The sequence below is a fragment of the Mirounga angustirostris genome, unplaced genomic scaffold (genome assembly GCF_029215605.1).
Source record: "Mirounga angustirostris isolate CCGP_5_RB_7025 unplaced genomic scaffold, mMirAng1.0.hap1 SCAF_5, whole genome shotgun sequence".
NCBI classification, from domain to species: Eukaryota; Metazoa; Chordata; class Mammalia; order Carnivora; family Phocidae; genus Mirounga; species Mirounga angustirostris.
The window spans coordinates 53,558,062-53,569,765 of record NW_026991713.1 but is presented as its reverse complement, the minus strand read 5'-3'; the positions used below and the strand labels follow the sequence as shown (position 1 = coordinate 53,569,765).

General features: G+C 36.4%; 1 protein-coding gene across 1 annotated transcript in view; it reads right to left on the bottom strand.

Annotated features, from left to right (window-relative positions):
• Positions 1-219: 219 nt before the first annotated feature.
• The window catches only part of TAFA2 (TAFA chemokine like family member 2), a 158,457-nt gene continuing 146,972 nt past the window's right edge, over positions 220-11,704 (bottom strand). Inside the window, exon 4 of the mRNA XM_054506954.2 lies at positions 220-2,472. Within this exon, the coding sequence (XP_054362929.1) occupies positions 2,461-2,472 (12 nt within the window). The 3' untranslated portion in view covers positions 220-2,460. The remainder of the gene's footprint in view (positions 2,473-11,704) is intronic.

Below are 11,704 nucleotides of genomic sequence, written 5' to 3'. Positions count from 1 at the left end.
AGCAATTTGTATAATAAAAAGAATTTTGCATATTGCTAGCAAACATCAGTTGTGCTCATAGTCAGGATGTGGGCAAATAGCACAAGTGTAAATGCATCTCTTTCAATTGTTTCCTAGGAAAGAAGCAAATCAAGTTTGGAACCTTGTGTAAATGGCAAGAGTTGCCATGGATTTTTATTAAAAGTTAGATTGAAAAATTTATGTCAGCTTCCCCATGAATTCAGAGGCTTTTCTGGATAGTAACTGAAGTGCTTTTAAAATAAAACACTAGAAAACAGATTCTCCAAATGTAACTCATGAAAGAGAGTCTATTTTGTATCCCAATTTTATTTACTTTTTCTGAATAGTCACAACATTAATCTACTAGGGATAATCTAGTTAGTATATTTGAAATTCCATTTATTTTTTTCTATTGATATGCTTGTGTTACACTTTTGTATATAATACAGAATTTCCAGTGTTGTTTTAAAGGACTCAGTTAAAAAAAAATGAGAAGCATGATCTACAATTTCAGACAAACCTAGGATAAATTCATAATTTCCAAAATAATAGTTTTCTACTTTGTTCCAAAGAAATTAAATGCTGTTATAATTGATGCAAAAATTCCAGGATAACTGTTATTTTTTTCTTTCTGAATTCATACATAATCTCGAACTATTGCAAAATCCACTCAGAGCCATCTAATTAGTTTTATGTATAATTAACAGGGAGGGAGGAAGTCATTTCATCCCATGGACTTGTGGGGCAGTACACTTTGGTTCAGTGTCCAAGGTATACTTCACAAATTTAATTTTTAACAAATTTTACACTTTTAATTTTCTGCCCAGAAGACATTCTGGGTAATGTACTAGTCTTTGAAATTTGTTACCAACTAACAAGCCAAAACTCTCCAAGGTATGTCAGCCTCCATCCTGGAAACCAACATAGACTTAATTGACCATGTCAGTGAGTTTTAAAAATAGGAAAGATGGTCATACCTTTTCTAACATGATGGAACTTCTAATAGAACAATTTCTGAAGTACCTTCCTATTAGGCTAAGATGAGTAACAAAGAAGTCTCTCCAGTTACATCCCTTCAACTATACATTTACACAATATTATTACAGATTGGCTATGCATTTTCAATTCTTCTCTACCTTCACATAACAAATGAAATAAAATAAATGTAGTATAAAATTATACATTCTGTAATAACTTAGAAAAAAAGTACATACATGTTTAAGGCCTTTAAATATTTGTAAGACTTTCCTGTAGAACTGAAGAACAAAAATGTTAAAATGACTACAAAACTGTGGACAGAAACTGACCTAAGAAATTGTTTGAATGGGACAACTATAAGCAAATATTTATAAATTCAAGACCAAGGAAAATGAACAATTCTATTAACGGACTGAACAAACAAATACATAAGCATTCAAACAGTCATTGGGAGCGAGCAAGGGACAGTCTATTAAAATGAAAGAAAGGACAGTTAAAAAAATTACTAGAAGAAATCTTAAGTGAATAACTCTCAAGCTAAGAAATCAGAAATCCACATGCATCCCTGTCAATTTTTTGAAACTGAAGGCTTCCTACATACTTGACTGCTCACTGCTGATTTCTGTGAAGGGAAAAAGTAAATGTAAACATGAAAGAAAAAGCCCACTTGAAAAAAAAACAAAAACAAAAACCGGGGGGAACGTACCCTTAGAAGTACAAAATAGCATATAATGAAAATGGAAATTCAGTTCTAACTATTACCTATTTAACTGATAGAGAGCTGCAGTAGTATGTTAGCCTTGGGGAAACATGTCAGCTTGTCTATACATTCTTATATGATTGATGTTGTCAGATAACTATTACTTGCCAACAATAATTATTATCAATGGATATATATTTCCATTCCTTTAACAAAAGCAACTTTAAGACGTTAAAACATGTAGGCTTTCAGAGCTCCGAGAATAGGATACAAATAAAATTGTCTCAGTCTACACCATGCCAGAGAAGTTCGCAAAGGAAATGTCAGTAAAGGCGGGTGCAGTCCCACCAGCCAATGAACACAGGACCAGACCCAGGAACATATCCATGGCAGAAGGCCGGTGCACTTGGCAGACTTTCAGAAACAAGAAAAGCAGTCCCATTTGAGGCCAAGAACCCAAAAGGTGAGTGTCTCTGACATCACCTGGAAACACCAACTCTTCAGACGGCAACTTCAAATTCTCTTAGCAAGTGCAGTATTACAAGTTGAACACAGTTCAAATCTGACAAAAGCTTCATGACACAGAAGTTCATGTCTGACTTTTTAAAAGTCTTGGTTTCAAGAAGAGGCTGATGACGAGCCATGAAATCCCTTGGACGTAAGACTCTGCAGTGCCTCTTGTGAGCAATATAAAAATCTCCCTTCAAGATCACCTCAGGAATTAAGTTTCTGTGCATATGTTCAATGTAATCAGGCTTGAGGATCACTTGATTTATCCTTGGTTAATGGGTCACCTACAAAGGAAGAAGAAAACAATAATTTTATAACAAGGCTATGATCTTCAAGCTCCAAACACAATTTAGTATTAGAAATTAATAACTCAAAATGGTGGTATTTGCTATATCAAATAAATTGTTGAATTTTAAAGGACTACCATATTCACATTTTGCCACCTATAAAAATACACCAGTTTTTTTTTTTTTTTCTCTTTATACTTTCACAGGATTTTTAGAGCTACCTGAACAACTATCCAAATGACTGCAGCTCTGACCAGGAAGATCTTAACTGGTGACACTACCCGTCTCAAATCCAAAGAATGATTCTGGAATCTTTGTTCTTGGTACAGCCTTGGAAGATAGAAGCCGCAGATCATAAACACTTTATGCCAGGCCTCAGTAAAGAAAGACCTTTGTTCACAGGAACACAATCAGACCACATCTTCAAGAAAGTCCTTGGGCATTGGCTCCATAAAATCCATTCTTGAAATAGTTTAAAACTTGAGTGCTTCTTTGACTCAATTAGGTTTCAGAAAAATTAACTATTCATGAGGAGAAAAGAAATACCTGGGGAGAAAAACAATGATTGCACTGGGGAGAAAACTTGCAATGATTGCAAGTGTTAAGAGTGTCCAAAAATTCTCAAAAAATTGACCAGTATTATTAATGCTATTATAAATATTATTAAGGGAGATCCCCACTGGCTTTTCACACCTACTTAAGTCCAAAGAATGTGTACAGGAAAAAATAATAAACATCTAGAATACTTGATACCTATATATCTCTCTCTATATATGCATACATGTAGATGATAGATGGATATAGAGAAAGACAGATTTCTGCTTCTCAGTGAATTCCTAGTTATACTCTAATACCAAGGTACTTAGAGTTGCATAACTATTCTTTTCAAGCAATGGTTATAACAAAAAGTGAATTCTTGAAATTTGCTGTGGATACTTTGGTTTTATTCCATTATATAATTACTTATCCCTTCATAAAATATTTATGGAAAGGCTGTTTTTTGTTTGTTTTGTTGTTTTTTGATCAACTCTGAAAAAGAGAAACATTAAGCAAAATAACCTAGCTCTGGCTCTACCACCTCTGGTCTCAAGTTACACTACAAAAGGAAGCTATACATTCAAAAACAAGTATTTTCTGTGTGGAGGCAGCCATCTTATTTATGTCTCTGGTCAGCTATCCTGCCCAAGAAGGAGCCTCTGCTTGCATATTTAAAGCTTCTTACTCCCATGCACAGAGGAACTACGGGAGGAATTGAACTGGGGATAGAAGGACACAAATACAGAAAGGGCCTGCTCACCTCCAGAGATGCTGGGAGCAAGGGCTCTCTTAAGTAGGGCAGCAATCTCACTTTCAATTTGTCTTCCACTTAGTGGTCATTTTATAGAAGTTCTGTGAATGGCTCCGTTTGAGTGTGAGTGTACTTTACCATGGAAAGTAAATATGAATGTTTCTACACACATTATGTCTCAGGTGGTCAATGGAGGTAGCTGATCATTGTGAAAAATACAAACTCTTTATGATAAACTTTCTTATAAATACTGATTTAACACAATCTTTGATGGCCATTGCCTGAGCAAGATCCACTTGCCTTTTCTGGAGATTCTCCTCTTAGTAGCATGATAAGGGACTGTATTTCCAAAACTAGTGCAAGGAAAAAAGAGGAATTGAAAGAGACTGAGAGAGAACAAATGGGTGCGCCTCAGCAGGGATTCAGCATAGGCAACTGGAAGGACATGATGCCGTGACCACACAAGAGTGAGTGGCCTATCCTGTGTCATTTCAAGCCCTGGTTCTTAGTAATCTGTGTGGGTATGGTAGATGCATTCTTCTATCTTCATTCTAAGCTAAGTATGTCATCCTGCTAGTTTATATAAAGCTGGGGAGTGATTCTCTCAACTCTATGTTAAAGCTTTGTTTTTACATAATTTTAAAAATAGACACTCAGATTTATAGTACAATACCAAAGGTTTATGGACGTAGAACAAATTTTTCGTCCATCTCAGTAAACATAACATGTATACACATAAACACATATATACAATGCACATTCTAAGAAATCATAAATCTACATTTTTATTCTATCAGCTAAAATAATTGCTAGAAAATAAAAATGTAAACATGACTAAAAGAATTATCTAAGTAAGCATAGATCAAAACATGATTAAAATGACTTTTTTCCTCCAGTTTTACACAATATTCCTAGTTTATTAATCCTAAAAATATGCTAGCACATTTTATAAGATGAAGATAGGGCCTAAGTGGACTATTTGTTTTAGATTTCATTTTTTGTAAATTACTCTGATCAAGTAATTGTTGTTTGGTGTGTGGAGTTCAAGGTTACAGTCAGGTGGTAGTACTCGCAGGCACAGTGGATGCATCATGCCACCTCTCGGACCCTCAGTTTTCCAGTATGTAGAAAGGGGATAATCCTGTTAACCTCACTGTGAGGTTGCTGTGAGGATCAAATATAATAATGCTTATGAAAACGTCTATTCTGGTAGTATAATAAAAGTTCAGAGTTTTTTGTAATGCACAAATCTTTAACAAGAGAACCACTAAAAGTACAATGAGAGGTTCACACTACCAGACACTTACATCAAATCAGAGGAACTCTTAAGGAATCCAAACAAAGGCTAAGTAATTACTTGTCCTTTTCAAGGTAGTACAGATATGAACATGTGTGAGCGTGCCTCAGCACCTTCCTTGACAACCTCCAGATTTGTACCAAATGAAATGGCAAAACCAAAGATTTAAAAACATTAAGGATGATTTTGAATGTAGGTACATTATCAACAATTTTAATCACCTAATACACAAGACACAGTAATATTTAAAATGAAATTGCCTAAAATATAACACAAAAAAACAACCCTTTGATAATTTACATGCTTATTAAACAAGTCCAAGTTATTCAAGTCAGAATTCTGGCATGCTAGTTGGAAAACAAGTGCCATTTGACCCTTTCCTGATACGCAAGCGTTGTTTAAGCAATATTAATACAATCTAACATTTAAAAACGTTGCTCTTATTTTAATTTTTTAATACACCACATTAAGCATTGCCTTATTTTTAGAACTTAAATATAGCTCTCTCGCTCTCACTCCAGCCATATCTTTTGGAAGAGGCCAAATAGTAAAAAGTGGTAGCTTGTAAAGAGGATTTTCAGTAAGTTTTCAGTAACTAGAAGCAGGACGTTGCAATAAAACCATCTTTACAGGGTAGGAAATATCATTTGCTACCATGAACGTACTGTATTTTGGATCTGAGGGCAGTAGATATAAAATACCGCATGAGGGAGAGAAATGGTCCTACCATCATTACACTTGTGCCTTGAGCTTCGTACGTTTTAATCACCACCTCAGTTGAATTTCCCTTTCCAAAGGCAGTGTTTCACACAGCTCTTCCTTTTTATGTACATCTTATTTGTTTGTGCTGCACACCAGCCAATTCAGCAAGTAAAAATACTTGACCACTGAATACATGCAAAAGGTAATGATAATAATTAGTAGTAGTAGTAGTAGTAGTAGTAGTAGTAGTAGTAGTAGTAGTAGTAGTAATAGGAATGGCAGCTTTTCTAGTCACAAGCACAAAGCTATCTCGGTAATGACCCACCAGGATGGAGCTAACCTGCTAACATTAAACAAAAAGCACTAATTCTTTAAGAATTATCCCCTTTTTAAAAAACCCATCCCATTTATTTCTCTCAGTCTAACAAATGTATTATAGGATTCTGATTATCTCAAAAATTTGTGCTAAAATCACATCCTTTAAGTCTGTTCGCCAATTTAATCAGAGAAAACAAAACCAGGTCATGGCATACATGACGTTAGTTAAATATGAAATTAAGTCAGCTATTTTATACTGTTCTTATTTTATGTTTTGAACATTATGCAGTATCCTCTGCCTATCTTCTAGTGAAGATAAATTAGAAAGGCTAAAAAGGAAATTCAAGAATCTATCCTGTCCCCAAGTGTAAGAGATGATTTTATAAAGTTCTTAGAATAATCCTATTCATGGAGCCTGTAATTCCTTTCCCCACTCAAGGCCTGCCGCCTGAGTTATCAGTGGGAGGCAACACACTATGATGAGAGGTATGACAGTGCAGCCTGGGTTCAGATCTCTTCCTTAGCATTTTCTCACACTGTGGGGCTGAATAAGTTATTTGAACTCCCTGAGCCTCGTCTTCCCCAAGGATAATATGAGAATGGTATTACCAGACCCCATGCATTTGCTATTGTGGTTAAATCACATAATCCTTCCAAAGTGTCCAGGTAAATGCTTTTTTTTTTTTTTAAGATTTTATTTATTTGACAGAGCGACAGAACACAAGCAGAGGCAGCAGCAGAGGGAGAGGGAGAAACAGGCTCCCCGCTGAGCAGGGAACCCGACGTGGGGCTCGATCCCAGGACCCTGGGATCATGACCTGAGCCGAAGGCAGATGCTTAACCATCTGAGCCACCCAGGCGCCCTGGTAAAAAATAACTGGTGGTAGCAGTAATTCCCAAACATGACACAAAAGGCGATACATAGGATAATTACTGGAGGGGGCATTACTGCTGCTTTCTCTGTAAGTATTGATTTAATTTTCAGTGTCTTATAGAAACTGACCTTGCAATTACTCTTTTCGTATTCTTAATAGTCATAAAGTCATATCAAGAGGGAAGCGCCACTGTTTGGGCCTACTTTGGGAGTGAGAAACTTTTCAGATGAGGTAATATGGAGTAGTGGTTACAAAGAGTGTACCTGAAGCCAGGCTTCCTAGGTTCAGTGCTCAATTCTGCTGATAACTCAGTGTGTGACCTTGAGTAAAACAGGGATAATATTAGTACCTACATTGTAGGGTTGTATGAGCTGAGGAGCAAACAAGCTAATAGGTCAAGTGCTTAGAACAGTGCCAGGCATGTAATAAACACTATGTAAATGGTAATTATTATTATATATTATATAGAAACACACATACACGTCTAGCCCTCTGAATGCACTGAATTCCTAGTTTTTGCCCTTGATTATTTCTGATCATTCATTACTAGTGTTTATAGACACATAATCCATTCTTTTTCATTCTTTTTTTGTCTTTTTAATGGACCAGCTGCCATCAGACTTTGCATACAGAATATTTAGGAAATTAGCACTATATTTTAGCCATCTAGCCTTAAAAAATAAATGTGGTAAAATTATGCCAAAACAAAATGCAGATTTGTAAATTTTCTTATTACTGATGATTCCTCTGATATTGTTCTACTCTGAGTTCTAACCCATACTCCAGATTTTTTTAAATCCCAGTTGTTCAGTTTGCCAGTCTACATAAAGTTGTGAAATCCTGCCAAATTTCCACAGCATCGATGTGAATCTTATCATTTTAGCTTAATTCAAAAAAATAATCTTTTCTCCAGTGTGGTCGTTAAAATCTTGTTATGAGAAACTATTGAACAGTATCTACATTCCTGTGAATATAAAATGGGTCATATACACACAATAATAGAAAGACAATGCATTACGAACATTACAAGTCAATTTCATAAAAACATGTTGAATTTACAGTAAATACCCAAGTTATTAGAGAAACATTTATTTTTGACTGATGCAATATTTAAACAGTTGGAAGGCAAGGAATAAATATGTGGCAATATTTCCAAAAGGAGGTGGTAGGTTTAAAGGCAGTGCATGTTCAGTCTTTATAACACAGCTACTTCATGACATCACAACAGGCAGCAAGTCAAACTAACATTCTGATAAGTAAATTTAACTTATTTGATAAAAGGAAAGCTAGAAAACCTTTATAATCCTAAAAGCTGATTTGAATGAACTTTCCCTTGCTTGGAATATAATTGCTGCTTCGCTGCAGATGTATTTTTTTAATGTAGCTCTTACAAGTACATGAATTAAGCTCTTGCCTTAGTTTTTGTGTACTGAAGGTGCAATTAAAACATCGTTACTCTGCAGTAGCAGGTTTTCTCATTTAAACTAGAGAAAAGCTGCCATCGAGCTGGTCATAATTGTACGTGAATGCACTCGTCCTGTCTTAAAGCACCTTATATAATGAGGTATTACAAAATGAAAGAACCTGTCGGTCTAGAATAATCCTTCAAGAGTAAGCTGACCAGACAGCATTTACGTATAGATGAAACACTGTAAGGCAATGACATATGAATCATCTTCATAAATCTACCCACCTATATAAAAAAGCTAAGGCTGTATTTTATTTTCTTGGCAATGGAGGTGATTCCTATAGCCATGAAAACTGTTGGATTTTCATGCCACAGTTTAATTTTCCTTCCTTAAGAATGTCCAGTGCTGGCTTGGCCTGAACATTTATTTTAACATTTGAGGCACCAAAAGCCAGCTGCATAATACTTCTGCTAGGGTGAGCATTTCTACTAAATGACCTGGTTATCTATCTTATAAATTCTCTAAAAATTTAACAGCCTTGGGTGATTGGAAGGATAGTCCTTTCAAACAACAGAGAGCATTGCCCTAGCTAACTGGTATAACACAGTGTGTGGAAGCAGAAAATGTCATATGATCTAACTACACTGCTGGAGGGAACCCAAACACCAAGTGTAACGGAAGAGGGGTGGCCTTACCCTGATGAGTTTTATACTACTGTTACTACCTGCTTGTCTGAGCACATTGGACAAGTCACTTAAAAATCTCTGAATTTCCAGGGTTTCTACCTGCTGAGTGAGTCTGTTGGACCCAGTGAACTTCTCATTCCCTTCTATCCCCAAACTACTCTGACATTTTTAAGAAGCACTAAGTCCAAATGGGATAAAACTTTATCCAGATTACCTAAATTCAGTGGTGGTATAACCGCTGGGTAGACTTCATTTTTCTAAGAAGCCTACTCATTATATTAGAATGCAAAACTAGTAAGCTTTTATCACAAACACAACATCCGTCAATGGCTTGCAGCTTCCTATGCTGTGCAAATGAAGATCTTGACTGGAAATGAATCTTTTGAACAGATGGACTTGCACTATTTCTCGGAACTTTGAAAGCTGTAAGGGGCGCCTGCCATGAACTCTTCTATGCGACTCATGAAAGCAGATGACTGTTTGCTTTGCCATTTATGCACATTCATCTACTCACAAGCAGATCAACTGATTCTGTCTGGATGACATTCACTGCTAGCGCATACACAAAAAAACATTCCCTGGGCGCTTGGGTGGCTCAGTCGGTTAAGCGTCTGCCTTCAGCTCAGGTCATGATCCCGGGGTCCTGGGATCGAGTCCCGCATCGGGCTCCCTGCTCTGCGGGGAGCCTGCTTCTCCCTCTCCCACTCCCCCTGCTTGTGTTTCCTCTCTCGCTGTGTCTCTCTGTCAAATAAATAAATAAAAAATCTTAAAAAAAAAAATTCCCTGATTTCTCTTTGGGTAGTTAGTAAATTCCTTTGGGACATTAAGGAAATGTAAGACTTTCCTTCTCCTGGCCCCTGTTCACACCTTGTGTTTATTCCAGGTGGAAAATGACCCCCAAAATTAAGATCATTCTGAAAGAAACAGATAATGGGATCCAGTTATGTTTCACTTAAAAACATTGAAAAGTTCTTAAAAGGGGAAAACCATTATATTTGAATACTTGGAGGTAGTCTGAGTAGACTTAAAAAAAATATTATTTCATATACCAGCATAGTTCACACATTTTTAGAGACAGTTGAGATTTTGAACTCAATTGGAAGGTACTTTACCTGCCAAATTTGATATTAGGTTCATTTTTCTAGACTCCCCTCTAATTTATAAAGGCGTAATTTGAATTGATAGTTTTTATCCACTTTCTTGACTTAAAGCCTTACTTGAGAAGTTTAAATTTATCTGCTCAAGTATGGCACTTCTCAAGAACTTCAGCCTCACTGCATATGAGGGCTAGCAGAAATAAGCAGTATGAATTGTACTCAAAAGGTGAAGTTAAGATAAGTGGAGTTGGGGAGAAGGGCTGAAACATGGCAGAAATTCTTCTTAGTAGCCTGGAGATTACTAAGAGCAACATTTTCTCTGAACTTCCAGGATAGGTTGAGTTACAAATACGAATGGCTCTTAGTTAACAACCTTTCCTTGAGATACCTGTCTGAATAAAGAATATGTTGCTGTCACTTGGAGAAGAACTTGGTGGAACTTGTTGTACCAAGCTAGTATCATGCCTGAAGTAACACATACGTCCTCCTCCCCTCCCTATCCTTTTCCGTAATATTACATTTAGAGATGATCCTTCCATCTGTGGTAGATCTTTGGAAAAAAATTCATCTTCTGTAAGTTGCAAAACTAGAATGTATTTTCTGAAAAACAGTGTAATATAGTGCATGATGTTTAATATACTGGGTGCTTTGCTTTTTCCTTTCTATTTCTCACTTATATAGTTCCCTGGGGTTGTTTTTGTGTTTTGGTTTTACAATACCAGTCACAATTCTGTAGCTTCAAATTCCTAAAGTTGGTCAAAATGTGAATCTTTAGCTATTTCTCATTGTTTAGATGCTAGTTTGACATAGCTGAATCAATTATAGGGCAATGTAAATATATGAAGATTGGACCATTAGATGAGAACACAATCTTCACTTGGTTTATGGAGATTCAGTGAGAGCCTAATGGCTCAGTACTTTTCATGCTAATTTCCACATTAATAGGCAGGTTGAACACTGACAGAGGTCCACTAATACACCCAGTTTTGTATTATCCATTTCCTATTCTTGGAAAAACAGTATCAACTGCAGGGCCATTGTAGGTGACATTATTAGGTTCACCTCTTTGTGGCAGTTTTAATTTGTGGCTCTCATTAGTTCAAAGAGTGATGCCCCCTTAGTTCTATAAAAGATAGTTCAATGCCTTTCTTTACTGACCACTGAGACAGTTCTTTGCCTTCTGATCCCTAAAGCTGTGTACCAAGTTCATCTTTCCCTCTGAAATCAGGAGCACCTGGAATGCTAATGGTAACTATAAGAAAGAGTAGGTTACAGTTAGTCCTGTAACACAATGTACACACCTGCTGCTCTGGGAGAAATAAACCAAGACGAGAGCTCATTTCGGGAGATGTTTTGAATCTTTACTCCTCAACGAAACTTCTGTCCCTTCCTTAGAATCCGACCAACACTAGGATTCGCCACACTAGTGCTCCAACGTGGAGCCACAATTTTTTTGAGTGTGGAAAAATCAAAAATTCTCATCAGGCACAGCAGAAACCTTCTCTTTCTACTTCTCCATTTGAACTTGAAGAGTTTTACACGTTTGCCTAAGGAATA